Source organism: Polyodon spathula, chromosome 24, assembly GCF_017654505.1.
Source record: "Polyodon spathula isolate WHYD16114869_AA chromosome 24, ASM1765450v1, whole genome shotgun sequence".
NCBI lineage: Eukaryota > Metazoa > Chordata > Actinopteri > Acipenseriformes > Polyodontidae > Polyodon > Polyodon spathula.
In genome coordinates, this window is record NC_054557.1 from 11183714 (window position 1) to 11204231 (window position 20518).

Sequence of the window (20518 nt, forward strand, 5' to 3'; positions counted from 1 at the left end):
ATCTGAAATTACAAAGCACCCAGTGTCAAAAGTGCTAAAGAAAACAAGCTTCTGAATTTCTGTGAAGCAAGCTAAGGGGTACATTTTAATATACAGTACCATTGACAGAGCAACCTAAAAATGTGTTTTAGAACAAAAATAAATATTGGTATATCAAGCACAATTTCTCCATCCAGTTGACTTCCCACCAACTGAAGATTAAACAAATGGTACACACACAAAAAAAAAAATCAATACACTTTACCATTTAGGAAGAACGCAACTTAACAAAAAACCAAAGTTTGACACAGCAGGTTAGGATTAAAATGGACCCCTACAAAGATCTTTTCATCAAAACGCACAACACATAAAAAACAAGCTATAAAGTATTATTTGTGAGCTCATGAAGGTCCTCAAGATATTTAGACAACCAAAGCAGTAACTGAAGCTACCTAAATTGAGTCCAGCTGCTCTTGCTGCTTTGTCTTATGCGATTAATGTCTATACAACATTATTACAGTAACTTTCATTAGTCATTTTGCAGTTAACTGAGGCTGCTAATATAGTCTACCCCTTTGTAACAATGGTCTGGTACATGTACTAAGAATAAGGTTCTGTGAGGAAACACTCCTTAAAATGAGTAGAAGTTACCACAGCGGCAGTGACCAGAATCAAACCTCTTACTTACTGGAGCCAAATCTCCCCAACAGAAGTCCTCGCATTGCCTACCACAGATAAACACATTCAAAAGACACATTCCCACTCTTTAAATTGCCCAGCTGTAGTTTGAGAACCGTGAGTGCAATCTGGGCCTTCTGCCTGTCCCTAGACCTCGATTGAAGAGCTCTGACATTTAGTCTTCATGTTTTACAGCTTTGGAATTCCCTGCGTATTGTTTATATTTCTAAGATTAATCTTTTAGACCATTCTTTTGTTTAATTGACATGGTACAGCTGCCTTTGGTTTGTGAAGCTCCCTGGGATGCATGTAAAGTACAATAAGGATACCAAACAAATGCAATTGCCATGGTTTGCAAAGCGTTTTTTTTTTTTTTTTTTTTCTCTGTTAGTTCCAAAGAAGGGACAGGAGCCCTGGCTTCATCTCCCAGACACCTGGCTTGTCTTTCAGGCAGACTAAAAAGTACCCACAATATCATTTAAAACTATTAAAATCTGCTGAGATGTGTGTGTGGGGGATTTGAGCAGATGATTTAGTTATTTCCGTGGGAGATGGATTCTACAGAATCGTGATGGGAAAGGTTAAAGCATTTTTTCACTATTTCATTGAAAAATGCATCATAAAACATAAAAAAAAACATAAAAAAAAAAAAATCACTAAAACATCTGCTAAGAGGAGAACACACAACGCCATCTTTATTAAGAGCCTTTCTTTTGAACAGCATAAAACAAATACTTTTCAAAAGACGGTTTATTATAGGATTGACGCATAATTAACAGATGCTACAATTAACACGCTTATATCTGAAAAGAAACACAGTCACATATTCCCTGAAAACACTGTCAACAGGGTATAGGGCCAACATGGGCATGAAGATGAGTTTGAGTTCCTCCATGATTACAGCATTTGACTCCATGCACGTAAAACTGTCCATAGTCATCACAGATATTTAGAGGTCATATATGAGAGAATACGCACCAGGGATACAACTTGTATAACTAAATACTCAAGGAGGATAGCCCATTTTACAGACAATAGTGTGCTATGTGTTGCAGGTCTTTTTGATTTCTTTATCCAGCCTTTGTACGAAGCTTGACTTGGGATCGGATGTCTGAACCTTTCCAGTAAGCGCAATGATATCTTAGCTGCTCTGCTAGTAACCCTGTTCATTATTTATCTGTGACGGTGCTTCGTGGGGCGTACTGCAGCAGCCAGTTATCTGTGCTCAGGGAGTTCTCGGTATGCTTGCTTCCAAGACACAAAATAAACAGGCAGAGCGGGACCCTAGCTGGCCTCAAGGCAGCGTTTCATGTCCAATTGAGGATGTTATGTCTATTTGGAACTGTTCAGAGACAACAGAGAAAAAGGGTTTGATTCCTTTTTATCGTTTTAGAACACAAGGAACAAACGGATTTCCTAGAATAATAATCAGTTTTACCCGTTGTATTAAAAATAGAACCCCAGTAACATTCACGTAAGCCTGTATTGAGATTTCTTTGGGTAAAAACTATTACTGTTTTATTTACCCATCCATCCAAGAATTTATTTCTTATTTACTTGCACCTTCGTTATTATTATTATTATTATTTTTTTTTTTTTTGTATTCCCCCCCCCCCCATCATAGTTGCCCATTTTCTAAGCGCAATAGAATCTCCAGCATGGGCGGTATCAGGAAATACCGGACCTTCCAGGGGCTAAAAGTCCCTCCACCTGTGGCGTCGGGCCTCATTACACCCTTGGACGGTCCAGTATTGTCGGGTCCTACGGCTTACATATTCTCCTTCAAGCTTAACCATACATAATATGTAATGTATTTGTTCTGACACTTCATATTGATTATTACAATAAAAAATTAAGCACAGCGTATTAATTCTGTTCTAAAATTACAATACACTTTTTTTTTTGATCTACTGTAAAGCTTCAAGGTGTAAGATCAAAGGGCCATCTCTTTCGCTGTGCTAATACCTTTTATTAAAGTGTGAAGAACACAGTGCCTCAGTCGGGACAGGGGGACATATGCAGCAAAATCCAGGAGGCCTCAATATGTGTGAAAGAACAGTAAATCAGCCTGACTTCTTCAGTTTACTGAACATGGTCCACATGCTATAGTGAACCACAATGATGACAACAGCAAAAATCGGTTTTAACTGCTTTGGAGGGAGCCGACAGCAGTGATAGAGAAGAAGGAGGAGGAGGAGGTGCTTCTGAGCTGGCCCAAGCAGCTTTTTCATTTCTTCAGGAGGAGGTTCACAAGTCTGTCAGTTCGTGATTTTACTTAAATAACAGGCCACACCCATTTGACCTGGAGATTGATCGAACTACACTATTACTAAGCACAGGTAGTTTTGTCCAGGTACCACTTAATTTATTTATACATTTTTAACAACAACTATTTGGAAGCTATTGACAAAATAAATTCTGATTGGCCTTACAAAAAAAAAAAAAAAAAAAAGATTTTGGATTGAACTGAATTCTGTTACAAATGGACTGCAAACATCTGCACATTTGAAATTTGTCAAAACAGTTGTTTCCACAACTTACAAATAGATTATAATGTTGTCCTATATTATAATAATTATGGACTGAGGGCACACAAAATCTTTGTGGAAGATTTTAAACAGTCACAAGTGAAATAAACAGGGAATATGCCCTTTGAGATTTACAACAGAAGGAACAAGAAAGATCTCACTAGTTACAGTGATTAAACTTCTGAGCACAGTGAATTACAAAGGAAGCAATGCTTTGTAATCAATAAACTAAATGCACTTTGGCTAATCTTAATCGTGATGCTCTTCTGCCTAATGAGTACTTGAGTCAGGAGAGGCTGTTTGTGTCAGTTGGTAATAATAGCCAAGACCCGTCCAGCATGTGTTGCAAATGAAGTGCAGACCTCCTCACTCGGGATGTTACTGTGTGTGCACCTCTCAAAAGGATCTGCTAATGTAAACCATATGCTGTCATACTGACCTACTATTCAGCATCTGGCACAGGGCAGGGCTATGACTGATGCTACTGTCTGGTGCTCCAGACAGTGCCGGGACGTATTGTTTTATTAATGTTAGAATATTCAGAACATGCTGCCTGAAACCCTCTTGGTCAAAAAGGAGAAATCTGCATCTATATCGATAAGGACACGAAACACAAAATAAAATCGGTCTTGTTCTCATAAACGGCGATAGTACTGCTGCTCGTAATATTTTGTGTTTCCCCGCTCAAAAAGTCCTTCTCTTTCACCTCTTTTGCACATCCAATGCAAATGCTGCTGCAAGCTTGCAGGGAAGCGCACTGCAAAAATGGACGCAGTAGTTCTCTGCTTTAATGACACACACTCTCAGCTTTACAGAGTTCAAATTGATGAAATTCAAAAACCTTACAATACCAAAGCTTGTGGGTTTATTCTGTAAAAATAGGCTTTTAAACATTTTAATGACTTCTGAAGTCTTCTGTAGCCAAGTTCCACAGTGGTTGCCTCAATCCACAGCATAACTTAATACTAAACACAGTTTTTCTGTACTTCTAGGTAATAGTGGAATGGTGGAACAGCCAAAGGGTGGAATTGAATTGCCAAAGTACATGCACTGTCCTTAAAATAACCCAATCTACCTCGGGGGTTGAAGTCAGTGACTTCGCCCCATGAGCTAAAGAAGTCAAGCCATTCAGCTGACAGGTAAATCCTACTCATCAACCACAAACTTTCTACTGTACTTTAGTAGCCTGAAAAGTTCTCTGCAGTGCAGCGGTCACTCACAATCTAAGTAGGCCACAGGGGTTATTGTTACACGTGTAACTTGAACACATCCTGTACAAGGATTTTGTACAGTTACACATACAGTGCAAGCTTGGTTCCTATTGATTTTCAAGGAAATACATTAAACAGAAGTAGATTATGCTCATCATCTTCTGCAAAGACCCTGTGCTGATGCTAATATGATGTTGCTCTAGAGGTCTGGTTTTACAGTGCAATAAGAACAATGTAATTCTGGTTCTGCATGCTGCATCTAACGCATGTCATCATTCATCTGGAGAAGCAACCTGCTTATGAGGAGTTGAATTATCTATGCTGTTCTTAATACTGAATAGAACTTTAAGTAAACAAGTGAGTTGTGCTTCTATGCACAAACTGCAAGGCAAGATCGCAGAAGAATCCAGGGAAAGAGGTCATACGCATGTCTATTATGTTGAAGCAAATACACACCCTTGTACATCTAGTGGGAATGGTTGTCTTTAATGTAGATACACGTTTTGAAAAGGACTGTATTTTAACAGTATGTTAAACACAAAACAATACATTCTTATTGTTTATTAATGTCTTTGTATTATGGTTTATAATAATAAACAATGTGTGATCATGTCCATGTGTCAAGTGGAAATACTCTACAAGCTCTATGAAGGGAATTTGCAATATTTATGATGTATGTAGTATCTACAGTTATAGTCAAAAGTTTACATACCCCAATGGAAAAATCTTTTGGAGCAAATGTTTTGCTTTTGTGGATGAGGTAAAAAGCTATAAGACATAGATGTCTAAAATAAATGGTGAAATAAAGAATTTATTTTTTTGCAAAACTCAAAAATGATCATTCTAATGTATTCATACCCTTTGATGCTATAACAGTATTGTCTACAAGGTGCTAGAAATTTCAATATGATAATGCAGAACTTAATCTTAGAAAACGCTGGACTGTAGGTGAATATTCTTAGAGTATAGAAGGGTTAGGCATAGGCTGATTGCTGTCATTACCAATAAGTCAACATGGGAAAAAAAGTAAAGAGCTATCTGAAGACCTTTCTGAAGGCAGAAAATAATTTATTGTAATAAAGCTGGAGAAGGATGCAAGAAGATTTCCAAGCATTTGAGTAACCCAATTTCAACTACTGTTTCTATTATCAAGAAGTTCAAGACTCATGGTACTGTCATAACGCTCCCTTGGTCTGGAAGAAAAAAGGTTCTTTCACCAAGAACAAGTAGAAGAATTGTGAGGAAGGATAATAACAATCTGAGATTGACTGCCAAAGTTATTCAAAGTCAATTGGCTGCAAGTGGACTGGAGTTTCCATTTCAACCATAGGTCGAGTATTGCACGGTGAAGGTCTCAATGGTCACAGGCCAAGGAAAGCCACTCTTAGGAATACATCACAAGGACAATTGCTTAAAGTTTGCAAAACGGCATTTGAATGATGGTTACAAGTTCTGGTCAAAGGTTCTGTGGAGTGATGAAACAAAAATTGAGCTATTTGGTCATGCTGATAGTCGTTACACCAAACTTCTTTAAAGTCTATAAAATCCACTTTTTTTTAATAAATTAAGCAACAGTCAAATTAGTCAAGGTCCAGGTAACAAAGAAACTATTGATACAGCCCTGTGCTCATGCTAACAGATCTAGCAGACCATTCAAATAGATTGCTGCTAGTGAAATCAATGTTTGACATTCTGGAAAACACTGCCTGTGCTGCTGCTGGCTCTTGTGCCGATGTACAACAGACTCTTGTTAGGCAGAGTCCTGAAACTAAAAGCAGCTTTAATAAATCCTGCAGCACTTTGCCTGTCCAATAACCCACTGATCACTCTTTCCTTAATCCTCTGGCCAGAAAGGTGAACTACTAGATATAAACAGCCACAAAAAAAAGATATTATTCCTTCAAACACTTTTTTTTTTCATTATGACTGCACTCATCTACACTCGGATGTAACATATTTAAAGATCTGGGATGCATGTTGGACAGTGTCTTTATTTGTTTGACAGCGGAAACGTCCAGCTTGCTGGTAAGGTTGGAACTGGAACTAGATATGGGTCATTTTCCTGGATTTTGACGATGCAGAACAGGGGGGTCACTTTACAGCAGGTTTTTTTCCCGCTGGGGCCACTTCTACATCGTCAATCACACCACCCTGGATTCTCATCAGCTACCAGAAGCTGTGGATTGCGCCTGGTCAGCACCTGGATGAGAGACTGCTGAGACACACTAGTAGAAGGGGCTTTGGTGGTCCATTGTGGGGCACGGCAGTGCACTGCTGCAGAGTGCTGCATTTCCCATTGTCTCTATTCTGAAGAAAGAGGGTGTGTTGACCCAGTGGTCCTGGCATATACATTAAACTGTGCTTGGCTACATTTCACAGTCACACTTCTAAACTCCCAGAAATGAGGAAGGTCTACATGGATTTGTGGCGTTTGACACTTAAACATACTGGCATTTAATCTTTTTTTTTTTACTCAAGTAATAAAACAAATGAAATAATACCGACAAAAAAAAAAAAAAAAAAAGGATTGTTTACCACACCCACGGGCTCATGGGCTTGATTCCAACCGAACCTGCTCGGTCTCATTTTTCAGCTTTTTATTTTTGCATGTGAACAATGCTAATTAAACCAGTTGCTGTGGGTATGGCGAATCTCACCGGCACTATTATGTACAGTTTTACACACTCTTCGTGTCGAGATTTGACCGAGTGCATCGTTTTCATTATTTTAGGAGCGCACAACTCATTCATAAAATTTAAAGGAGAATTACAAAATACAATTATGTATATTGGTAAACAAAAAAACACACACAGTCTGCTTTACACGACTTTAAAATAGAGAAAAGGTACACCTGTGCGTGATTAGGATTGACTGGCTCTAAATAAATAAAGGTTGACACCTGGGGAAACTACAAGCCTACACACGCGCCGCTCTTTGCTGACAGCACCCACTGTATGCTTAATGATTTTTCTTTCTTAATTTGCAGCCAGAACTTTAACTTTAACAATTAAATTAATAATTTGCATCTTGGATTGACCCGTCTACTACAGTACCGCACAAAGGGGAACAAGCAGGTCGCGACAAAACTACCTCCCGCCACGACTACTATACTATCTACATCGACAAAACAACAGTATAGTGTTACTGCACAGTCATGCACCTTTACAATAGATTGATATGGTTTACTTCTCTAACCTTTTCATCATCAATGCTATGATAACCATCAATCTAAAATAAACAATGCATACGCTTATACATATATATATATATATATATATATATATATATATATATATATATATATATATATATATATATATATATATATATTCGTACGCACACAGTGTCCTTTTGTTTAGATACAAGTCTGACTTACCACTTACCATTCTTAAAAAGTTTTCTTATTCTTTCTTTGTCTATTATTCCTGCTGTAAAGGCGTATTGTGCTTTTCCTTTTTCATAAGTGACCGTTTAATGAATAACAGTCCCATGCGCATTAATACAATCCAGTTTTTTAACAGGTTAAATTCATCAGCGGCAGACTGCTCCTGCCCATAGCTTTTTGCAGACTTCTTGCGATGTTGTCAGTTGTCTAAGGTGATTCACAGTATGGGCAGGCTTTGCTTTGCATTTGATCCGTGCAAATCAGACTGATTCCATTGTAACCACTTTTGCAATTCAGTCAAACACTCCATAAATGGAGAATTCGTTTTTTCTGCAGCCAATGGGATCAGCTGCTCATAGCGTCACCCCAAAGGGAAATCCTACCAGAATATTACTTCATGCTATAGCAGGGAATATAGCAGGAAGATTGGGCTCTGGGAGTTGTAGTTTATTTTTTTTTATTACCATGCCATTAAATAAGTCAATCACTGAGTAAATACAACGTTTTATTGGAAAACTCATATTGCACGTTTGCATCGCATCATCGGAATTAATCATTTGAATTAACGAATATATATATATATATATATATATATATATATATATATATATATATATATATATATATATATATATATATATATAATATATACTACTTTTTCTAATTTACGAGGTATGTATCACCTATACCAGGTTTTGAGATTTTGTGCTGTCTTGTGGAATAGTCAAAAAGTCTATTTTAGTAATTACACCCTAAATAAGCAAAGGCGTCCTGTCCTACTGAAGCAAAAATATCATGTTTAATATACACATTTTTAAAAAAGAGAACAAACTGTAGACAACATTCAGTATTCAAATCAAACACCACTCTATGGTTGTTCTTTTCTGACCTACTGAAACTAGGCACTCGTTCTGGTATGATCTGAATGGCTGTTTTTTCTATTCACATGAACAATTAAAAGTAAAAAGTAAATAGCTATTATTGCTCGTCTGTTCATTGAATATAATAATGTATGAACCTGTACTTCAAGCTAGGCTGTCAACTCAATAGCATGCTTACTAAGCACACACAGCATTTGCAAGGTGAAACAATGAAATGCCGATAACACGAATAAAAGTGTGTTTGCACTGCTAACATAGTATCTGTTCTGCTACATAATATTGTTCTTTAGAGCGAAAACTTACGCCTACTGTTATCTGACAGAAAACTTGGCACGGCCATCTGTTGCCACGGTAACAGCGTCACACGCTGCAGCACAGACACGTCGACTAAAGAGGGAGGCCTCGAATATTACTGCTTCAAGATGGGAATGCAATTTAACTACAGATAAGAACCAAATTGTCATCTCTCGCGTCGCCCGTTAAAGTATTGCCTGTTTGATTTTGTGTGTGTGTGTGTTTTGATAACATTGCTTATAACATAATGATGTGTTTTAACGCCAAACCCGATAGGAAGACATTTACAGGGATTCAACGATTTTCGTGATGGTAAATGTGCACGTCCAATTAAAATTTAAAAAATAGAAAAACGTTAAAAAATAGGTTTTTTTTATAAACTTAACAAGTGGCAAAATTCTGGTAGATAAGTGGAAAGGGTGCGTTATTTTGTTATATCGTTTTCTTGTATATGACAATGTTAAACATTTTGTTTTACACTTTATGTTGGAGTATTATTAGCATTATGCAATGAAAAGACAGTATAGTCAATAATATCTTACATATTTGAGGCAGCCATGTCTTTCTTTATTATGTTCTTTTTATATGAAGAGTTTACAGTTCTTTGTAAATGGTTTGTCTCTCACACGACTGATTAATTCGCCTTAATAATGTAAATGCATTCCTGAGTATGCGCTAGGTTTTAAGTGACATCCTCCAGTTGCAAGCAAGCTACAGCCAGCAATGGAAAATCAGCAGATCTGAGGGACTTTGATAGGATTCTATGGGGATGCATAGCAGGTGCTTGGTTGCTGGGTGCGTGCATTTCCGAGACTGCAACAGTTGCTGTTCACGTCAACCCCGAATTTCCCCGAAGGAATAAGAGTGTGTAATAATTCCTGAATAGTGACGTATCCAGAAAATGAAAACACCCTGCAGATTTGTCACCACATACATATACAACAGTGGCAGTCGTTTCTTATGTAATTTGCACCCCATTTAAACTGTAGGTTCAAACTAGATTTTGGACATAAAAATGTACCTCACAGTTTAGGTAACTCAAAAGGGTGTTAAACCGTTTGGGTTTTCTTTTTCAGTTTTGCCTTTTAAGTAACATCATGAAATGTAATATATATTTAAAGCATAATGATAAAATCAATCCATTATGGCATCATTTGGTCAGCAAACTAACAGTAAAAACATTAATGAATTGATCACATTGATGTTATAACATATTGCAAAGAATATGCATCATCAAATTTCCATGAATTTCCCACAAACACTGTCTACACTACCTACACATTAAAAAAAAAAAAAAAAAACTTTGTTGTTGTAGCGAGTAATTCTTTGTATTTTACATAGCAATATGGCAAACATGATGATTAACAGCAATGTTAAAAATGATATCTATTTAAAAACAAAATTATAGAGTACAAGACACTTTTATTAGCTTTTGAATTGGAAAAAAATATTTTGGGAAAGCTGATGTCGCCACCATCAGGCTTACTTTTTTTTAATAAATGATCATATTTGTTTTCTCTTTAAAAACAACTGAATTCAATTTACAAACAATTAGGTTCGTTTTTTTTTTTTTTTTTTTTCAGTTAATTCTATGGTTAGGTTTAGGAACCTTATTACCGGTACTCTATCAGTCTTGAAGTCATTTATTATTAATTTCATTCTGCAGGCATGAATTTTTAAAAAGGAAATGTCAAGACGAAGCACAAGCGTTCCATCACCTGCATCTTTTGAACGGTATGAAATTTAAAAAGCCAGCATGAAATATCCATGTATTAATGAAGTAATTTAATTGTGGTGAAACTAAGAAAAACTCAAGACAGATCTACCTATGAAATTGAATAGGTTTTGTCAATATTGCTCTTGTTCAGTAGGAAAGGAGGGGAGAGACCTCTCGTTACTACCCTATAAAAATACTATTGGGTGTTTATTAAAAGACAGTTTCACTAAATACATATATAATAATTTGTACTTCATATAGTGTATTAATGCATATATTAAATACAGTGTCAGTGTGAGTGCAACATCTGAGTGCACTGGAAAGCAATGCAAAGTGATACTCATTTTTGTTTTGTTTTTTTAAGATCCTCGCACAGGCCTCAAAGTTCACTGAGGCATACTTGCTCACTGCCAGCAGTACCGGTGCATCCCGTTGCTATGGTAAACCGCGTGGACCAGCTTGAAGACAGGGTCGTCAGTCATGAGAAGACACCTCCCGTCATTGTGAAGCAGGCATTCCGTTTGAAGGAGGAGATTGTAAACAGTCTGCGAGGGCCGCAGAGCAAAGGGGTGGGGGAGCAGGATGGTAGGCAGCTCCTGGAAGAGCATATCCAGACCATTACAGCCATTGTGAGCCAACTGAACAGAGATATAGAGGCAAGGGACTGTTTGAGCAAAAATCAGGAGTTGTTTTGTAGATGCATTTAATAACTCATCCCTGCCTTTGCTGTGTTGTAAAAGTTTACTGCAGTGTAACATGGGGTAGTAAAGCATAGTATTTGTAGGAGAAAGCTTGGTAAAGCACTAACAATAATAGATACGATTGGTGAATCATAATAAAAGGCTGTCTTTTTGTGAGCACTTTATTCTAAATCATCATGAAATTAAAAACAAAATGTAGTTTGAAATAAATCTGGATCCAAGATCTGTAGATCTGAATGTGGCTCTGAGTTGCACAGAATTGCAGTGAAAAATCAGGGAACTAGTTTGAATATTTGCCTCAGTTCATGAAAAACGTACCACTGTGAATTTGCACACTCTACTTGGAGCAATTGACACACTTTAATCCTCTCTCACTGTGCGATATTCATGCTTTTCTACACTTTCCCACCACTGAACCATGTCTGAATTTGCTTTACATGCCATTCTTCTGTCAAGATACAGATAACTAGAAGTGGAAATGCAGATACTCACTTCTCATTCTTCTTCCGTTATTTTATTTTCAGAGAGCTATTTTTATATTGAGCAGTAACAAATTCAGGCCAAACTCCAGCTAATGGAATGCAGGTCTGCGTGGGCATCCGGTTCTAATGTTACATGCATTTCTAACAGGTTCTCCAGGAGCAGATCCATGCTCGGGACGGTGTTAGCTATGGCACTAATACTGCACTCAAGAGCCTGGAAATGCAACATCTGTCTAGCCTGAGTGACCTTCGATGGAGAATTGCTAGGTGAGTGCACACTCAGCAGCCCATTTCCATTACATTGCATTGAAGGGAATATTTGTGACACACATGTACTTTCAGAGTATCATGTCGTGTGTTTTTACTTTTTTTTATCTTATAGTATTATTAAACATGATCCTATTATGGTCAGCTAGGAAACCTCCTGAACAAAGTTCAATATTAGTCACAAACCCTGAGAGGGGAAGTTGTTCCTTCTCCTTCAACGTCCTCTTTGCTCTCTTTTGCCACCCAGCTGCTTCCCCCTATTGACTCATGTTTCAGCTGGTAACTTGCTTTTACCCAGAAAAGACACAGCTGAAACAGTTACAAAAGTGAAACAGTTACAGATTTCCTGAGACTAAGGCAAGGAAGTGACCAAATGACCAAGGAAGTGAACCATGTCCTGAAATCAGGGCTTGCAAACAGAGATTTCTTGAACGTAGAGAAATCTTACTAAAAAATAAAAGCACATGTCTCAGAACAGCACACCTGAGACCAGTGGAACAAACAGAAGTGCGTGACGTGTAAGATCGTGTCAGTCTCAACCACATTAGTTAACAGAAAAACTTAGATCAGTGGTGTAAAAAATTGTGAGAGTAAGTTCTTCTGAACTACTTAAACAAGGCATGCATCATGACTGCACCAGTGGTTTTCATTTAGGGGCAGTGGTTTTCATTTAGGGAGGTAATGAACTTGTCACCCCTCCCCTTTCTCCCCATTGAAGTTAAATAGGGACACAAACACTACAGTCATGCTGTATCCATTATACAGTATATAGGGTGTAAATCATACAGATGGTTACATTCAAAACCTTTCATTTTACTCACTGGTGATGGGATTGCATGTGTGGGAGAGTTTCTATCTAATCCCAGCTGCACTGAGATTCTGGGCTGTTTACTTTAGGTGCTGTTCTTGCTGTTTTCATTATCATGGGTTTAGTTTACTACTGGGGCATGAAGCTATTCAAGTTAATACCTTTAGCATGCTGTAATACTGCAATAACTCTTACATGCTGGACAAGGATACGTTCTTCTTGCTGATTAGGAGACAGGTTTACAGTAAATCTTGCATTTATAGTTGTACTCAGCACTCTGCTGGACCAAACGCATGGTGATAAGACCCACAGCAACAGTATAATGTATTAAATACAATGAAAATCACAAATAAAACTGCTGTTCCTCTCTCTGAGTGTCGATCAATTAATAAAGAATTGATACTTAATGGATTATCTTTTTATTACATTGTTTAATTCAGTATGTCGACAGAGCAAATTGGCACCTCATAGTTTTAGTTAGTTCATTTTCTTAAGAATGAATGTACAATTTGTTCAGACTCAGTAATATTTAAGCAAGCGCTAATGCCAGTGTGGTTATTGAGAGCAGCACGCATTGCACCACATCAGACTAAATACATCACCAGCAATGCATGGAAAATAAAGTTGAAGTGATTTTTAACACTCACTATAGTGGAAAACATTACTTGAACTACAGATTTCCAAAGCATTTATTTCAGGCATTTGCAAGCTTGACACTATTATTTCAAGATGCTGTATATGCTACTAGAAATTGTGCATTACAGTACAATTACAGCAACACCTTAATCTTAATATCATACTAAGAGACAATGGTTTTATAGTAAATTATGTAACTTTACAATCCTGCTCCCCTGCAGTATGAAATTGAGATTATTTATATGGCCACTGAATGTCTCGGTACCTGCCTTTAAATCTGTTTTGTGCTGCAGGATTAACCAATTGTGAAGTGAAGAGTTTGTTTGCATCTAAAGTGTATTGAAATGTGGTCAAATCATACCATTTACTAACATCTAAAAAAAAAAATCCTCACCCTCAGCACTGGTTTACTGTACCGGAACGTGTGTGAAATGAACGAAAATGTTTTAAAATTTAAAATTGCCTGTCATTAAAACTGTCCATATAGCTAACATACAATTAAACTGAATTGCTTAAAGGCACATAATCTATAAAAGTATAGTGCTGTTTCTAATTAACATAGTTTTGCAAAATGCTCTACATACTAAAACATAATTCTCACTTTTACTATAGTAACACTTTGGAAGAGTGATGTGCATTCAAGTTATACATATTTAATCCAAGCCAAGACATCCTGTATGCTTTCAGCAACTCATTTTACTTCATAGAACTACACTGTACATGCAACATTATACAAAATATACTTTCCACGTTAAATAAACTAATAAGCCAGAAATGTTTCCCACAATGTTAAGGTTTAACTTTCATATACAATATTCACATCTTTCTGTAGAAACATTCTGTGAATTAATCTTTTACCTATTAATCTTTTATATGCAATGATGTAATTATTTAAATAAGCTTTTCAGCATTAGATTTTATTCATCAGCCATCCCACTTTATAATGATTGCTTATAGTTAATTGCTCGATATTTTTTTTCTTTTGAAGAGGGAAGGAGGCATAACTATATAAACTCCAATTAAAAAAAAAAAAAATTAAATATTCTTTATTGTTCTGGTATAAGTTTGCAGGAACATTGAACTACAACAATGTGGTAGATAATGAATTTACCAAAGACCTTCTTCACGATTCAGAGTGACTATGGATATGTACCTCACCCTTTGTTGTTATGTGAAACCAGTTTGGAAGCATATTAAGCTCTCAAGTACAGTAATTCAGTAATTCATAGTATGTATTGGAATTTGGAAAATAATTTCAAGCATGGGCTGCTCTTCATTGCTTCACAAGGCAGGGCACTGTCTTATTGTTTTGTCATCTTTGTTTATTTTTTATCATTGACATTCTCCTGTTCTACCACAGGTGTGACGCCAGTATTTCTATACTGTCTGCAGAAGTGAAGTCTACACAAGAGAACATCCAGAATTTAGCCAAAGAGCATAAAAGATCTAAAGCTGATGTGGAATGCAAAATCGAACATATTGAAATCCAAGTATGACAGACATGTGGATCATGGCATTCATGTCTGTCAGAGAGTTAAGCTTGAATCATTCTATCAAATCAAGTGCTGTTGCTTACCAATGAGTTAGTGATTAGCTCTTAGCTGTGGACTTTAGCCCAATATTTCTTTATAAAATGTCCTAATTTAAACAGAAAACTGCATTGCTCAGTGCATGCCTTTAAAATATGTAATTATTAAACAATGTAATAAAGTTACAACTGGAAAATAATAAGAAGTCTGGATTCTGTTACACCAGCAGGAAGGTCTCCAAAGCACTTTGATTATTAACCACCCAATAAAAGCAGCACTTTGACTTCTCACAGGCATGTGATAGTTACATTACGAGTCATGGGACGAGACCAGCATGATCACTGCAGAGGTTTCCCTCCTGTGATTGGTTTGAGGTTTATGTGGCCAAGTAGTACATTAATAATTTTAGCTTAATTGAATCTTATTATATATGTTACAATAAAAGTAAAAATCAGGTAAATCTTAGCATTACCTGTAAATGTAGACATTTCCCAAAGTTTATTGGTAAATATCTGGAATTATGAAGAAACACTTAAGGTGCATAGAGCCAGGAATTTAATTAGGGAACCAAACTGGAATGCCATATGTACACTTATAAAAACCAGCAACTCTTTTACTTTACAGATATCTAGGGTCTTAGGTAAGACTGAGCAGTCTGTGGCACAGCAAGAAGCTAAGATTAAGGCAATCCAAGGGGACAGCAGTCACCAGCTCCACCTACTGGAAGCTAAGTAAGTAGCTGTTTTGACATTAAGGTACAAGATACCAATGTCAATGGAAAGTATCTTTTGAGTCAACATATTTTGTATGATTTTTTTCTTTGATGACATTAGCCAATAAAACACTAAAAATAACCTCTGAAAATAATACAGTAGCTGTAAAGATGCAGTGGTTTTAATTGGTTCTTCTGCTTCTGTTGTGTTCAGGTTGGAAGGGGCGTCAGAAGGCCTGAAGAGCCAGTTGGTATCAATTCAAAACTCTCTGGAAAAGGAACAGGAACGGGCAGTCACAGCGTGCCTTACGAAGATTGGGCAACTTTCACTTGTCATTAAGGAACAAACGGTAAGGATGCCAGCCAGGAATGGTATCAAAATCAGTTTTGATCCCAACACTGGATAAAGACTACCTCTTACAGTTGGAATATAAGTCTGTTCATAATACAAAGCATTTCACTATTACAATTTATTAAGCAGGTATTTGTGTAAAGCACAAATTCAGCTGCATCACTGAGCATTAAGAGAACAGCATAATGTATGCATTTAATGAAAGTCCACACACCCTGCTGTTTTATTATTAATGCATTTTCTGTTTTCTTGTACCACCTGGTAGCAATCTACAGTATATGCACATTACTGTAATGAGACCTAACCAAAATGCATGAATTATATTGTTAATGTAGGTATATATGTACATGTTCATTATGTCTGGAAGACTGGAACTAGCATGCTTTTGTTTGTTAGTTTGTTAGTTAGGAGGTTTATTGCTAACAACTGTATCGTTTGTGTGCGAGGATAAAAATGCCAAGATTGTGGAAGAGCGGTGTGGTCAACTCTCCATGAAGCTTGATAAGATTGAGGAGGTACAGAAAACTAACTTAGGGTCCCACAGAGTGAAGCATGCAGAGGAAAAGGAAAACGACCGGATCAACAAGATAGAGAAAAAAATATGGAAAGAAATACAGGACATGAGAGCAGAGACTAATGCTGGTAAGAAAAAAAATAGTATCATGGTACAGTACGTTCATACATTAGAAACGCATTTAGTCATGTTATAGTTAAAACTCCTTCAAATAGTAAATGTATAGTTTTTACTTACAAACCCCTGATCAGCTAGATGAGACAAAGGAATGGTTTATATAGGTATATTGTATTTATATTTATATTTAGATAAATGTAAGTGATCAGACCCATTTCAGAGAGAGAAAATATGGTCATGTTCCTGCACAGATGAAAAATAGTCAGTGGCAAAAATGACCATCTTTCTATTCAATAATTTGTTGTTTAACTGTAATATGGTACAAACTGTACTTTTGTTTTTTCCCAGCTTATTTAAAGTAAAATAATTTTTGAAGATGTGTTTACATTTTGAAAGAATATTCAAATATAAAAGAACCCCTGTTCTTACCATCATCACCTTACTGTCATTAGTTGTAAGGATCTTTAAAGTATTTTACTTATGTGCTTGTCAAGGTTTTGCTGCCATTCATGAGAGCCTGGGGTCCCTGAGACATGTACTTGAAGATAAAATTAAACTGGAGAAGGACCAACTCCAGAAACAGATCCTCCAGGTGAAGAAGATGACTCAGTCTTCTGTGCAGGAAAATCAACAGAAGTTGCATATGTAAATGAATGTATTATATCATATGAAAGAGGTCCCTTTCATACATGTACGTAATGGTAGGCTTATTGCAATATATTAGTAAGCACATATGCCTGCTCTAGCACACACTGTTCTTGCATTGGTACATGAGAGCGCAGCCCCACACCCTTTAGCCTCTCAAAGAAAGAGCATCAGTCAGTTGCACAACTGATTGATTGATCATTTTTTTGTAATTTCCAAAATAACAGTATGTTTATATAAAAGCCACACAAGTCGATGTCCTAAACCTGCCCCACACTTAAAGGAGTTACAGAATAACAGCTGAGATGATTTCTGCAAAACTTTTTTTTTTTTTTGTGAGACTAACAACCACAATATTTTGTTCTGCTAAGTACCACAAATATCCTATGATCCTGTCTGAACTAAGATCGCTAAGAACCACTAAAATCACTGCACTTCATTTGTGGTTTATTTGTATATGTGAGGCTTAGCACACTTTAAAGTAGTGTCTACTATTGCTTTTTATTTTACATGTAACCTGTTAGGCTAGCATCTTGAGTTCACTGTGCCAATTTAACAGTTACATTTTAAATACAGACTTTTTAATCTTTCATGAATAGCTACACCATATACAGTTTCTATATTAAAATCTTGACACAGCTAGGCAGTCAAATTAAAGGATGGTGCTGCTGAAGAAGATAACCCTGTTTATTTCAACGAGGAAGCTTGCAGACCTAGTACATGTGACAGAGAAACTGTAATAGAGGAGTTCTGTATTTCTGATCCAGACCACTATGCTGGTACTGTAGGATGCTTTCAATGCTGTTTATTTTTTTTTAATTCATTACCAGTGTGTGTTTATAGGTTATTTTGATAGATTGGCGTCACACTTGGTGCATGTGTTGAAATATCATTTTTAAAAGATCACTAGAGGTGATGACTGAAACAGAAAAGGGTCCAGTGAATCTAAAGAAGAAGAACAACTCATTAGTAAAGATAACTGATATTTTCTACCAAATTGTTCTTTTCATGTAATAGTTACGGTTAACACTGGTGGTTCACTTTAACGTACATTATAAACAGGGGTTCTGATTTAGTTTATCAGTAAAGCTTGATTTCTATCTTAAAATCATTGTTGTGTGTACATAGCAACTTTAAAAGTCAAGGACATTTTCTTAACCAATGTATGAGATCCTTTTTGTAAAGAATACATTAATATAGATATTTGTTATTTTTAATATGTCTGTTAATGAAAGCATCATGTATTAAAAATAAAAGCTGTAACCATTGTTTCAATAAATCTGTGTGTAAATATTTTATGAAAACAATGCAACAATTGAATAAGTAAATAAGTGACGTGTAAAGCTTTTAACCAGAGTTATAGGGATGCAGATCACTGGGACCTCAATGCAGAACCTTTAACAGGAGTGCTGAAGAATACATTTGGTAAAAATGGTAGAATATTATAAATAAAAATCAATAAAAAATATGCATTTACAATACTTTAGGTTAACTACAAAAATGTGTAATAACATGATAATAACACAATTACCAACATACCCATTGTGTAATTACATGGAACAGCTTCTCCCATACTGTTACCGTATAATTATATCCGGTAACAAGCTGTTGTTCACGAGGCCACTTCACAGTAGTCATGTAGGAGCACAAAGCTACAGTAGCTATTATAATGTAATTGCATGGCTAGTCATACCCTGAAGTCTAAAGTGATTCCACAAAATATACTACAGTGAACAAATTAAAGGTTTGCTGGACAAACTGTTGACCAGAAATGCATTACTATGCCATTGCTGTGTCCCTGTATAGTTTAAAGACTTGGGACCCTGGGATTGCTGTGATGTTTTTATTCCTAGGACATGAATCAACTGGGGAATAATGCTGATGATCTATATTTAAAAATATCAAAACAATCATATGTAATGCAGTACAACACAGGATACCGATAAGGTAACCCTTTGAGATAAGACGAAAGAATATTTGATATGTTTGACCTCATTCTCTTCTATATGGTAATAATGAAACACACAAGATCAGAAGAAATAAAAGCACTGAAGCTCAATTAGATAATTAAGAACCAAAATTAAACAAAGACCCCTTTAGACCCTGAGAGGTTGTTTTAAGCAGGGGTGCTAAGAAATAAATAAATATAACAATAAACACTGATAGACTTTGAGCAATTAAAAGTCTGTGTTAGTATAGGAACTTTGAGCCTCCAGGCTATCCTTGAGAGAAGATATTGTGTGTTGCTTTTTACCAGTGTTGAATACTGTTTTGTACTCATGCTCAGTTATGGCATGACTTTTGCTTGAATGTTCATGCAGTATCTGTATAAAAAATTCTACTGTATGTGTATTTTGGTTTCTTAGATACCATATCTAACAACATCTGCTGTTTTCTAATCTCTGTATTTCACCACTTAACATTTACAGAGACCAACAAGCGATTGAGTTACAAGACACTGATTGTAAGTGTAAATGGTTCTTCATAAACACAATACGAATAAAAAATATACCTTCATAGGTAGTTTATGATTGTTTTCCATTAGCAGTCAGTAAGAATAATAGCTATCAGTGATAACAGCAGAGCACCACAAAGTTTTGAACATCTGCTATACTGAGAGTTATAGATTAATTTATGTATTCCTATATGATGAGAGCTGATACCATGAAAGTGTCGTGACTGAACAGCGCATTGAAGTGTATCCCTCTTTCACATACATTTTTACTGTACAGACAATACCACCTTGTCCTGTAGCACAGTACTGTAGCTGTGTTTAACACGGTAATCCCTAATGCAGCCTCGTGGTTTACAGGTACACCATACGCTGTTGTGGGTAGAAATACTACTGAAGGCGCCGACACTCCAGAGCCCTACTCTGTGGTGAGACTGGCGCCGGGGTCCTGCAGCCAGGAGATGGGAGATGCGATGAAGCCAGAGCGGGATGAGATCACCGCAGAGGCAGAGCCCAATTCGGTGGTCAGGTTGAACACTGAGTATGAAGGGGCAGCTCTTTCGTCATGCGAGGCTCCCAAACCCAGTGAACAGCAGGGCAATGGGGATGCACCAGCTGACCACAAAACCC

At 36.6% G+C, this 20518-nt stretch overlaps 2 protein-coding genes across 3 annotated transcripts in view; one reads left to right on the forward strand and one right to left on the reverse strand.

Moving 5' to 3' along the window:
- The window catches only part of LOC121299043 (unconventional myosin-Ie-like), a 49025-nt gene extending 40975 nt beyond the window's left edge, over positions 1-8050 (reverse strand). For both annotated transcript variants that reach the window (XM_041226526.1, XM_041226525.1), the window contains exon 1: positions 7780-8050. In XM_041226526.1, coding sequence (XP_041082460.1) covers positions 7780-7782 — 3 coding nt within the window. In that variant the 5' untranslated portion in view covers positions 7783-8050. The remainder of the gene's footprint in view (positions 1-7779) is intronic.
- Positions 8051-9062: 1012 nt separating this feature from the next.
- Positions 9063-18604, forward strand: LOC121299386 (protein FAM81A-like). The gene is made up of 9 exons (XM_041227106.1): positions 9063-9146; positions 10623-10690; positions 11038-11329; positions 12005-12123; positions 14928-15057; positions 15721-15827; positions 16023-16209; positions 16565-16802; positions 17286-18604. The coding sequence occupies exons 2-9, from the start codon at positions 10644-10646 to the stop codon at positions 17438-17440; spliced, it is 1275 nt and encodes a 424-aa protein (XP_041083040.1). The 5' UTR covers positions 9063-9146; positions 10623-10643; the 3' UTR covers positions 17441-18604.
- Positions 18605-20518: the final 1914 nt, after the last annotated feature.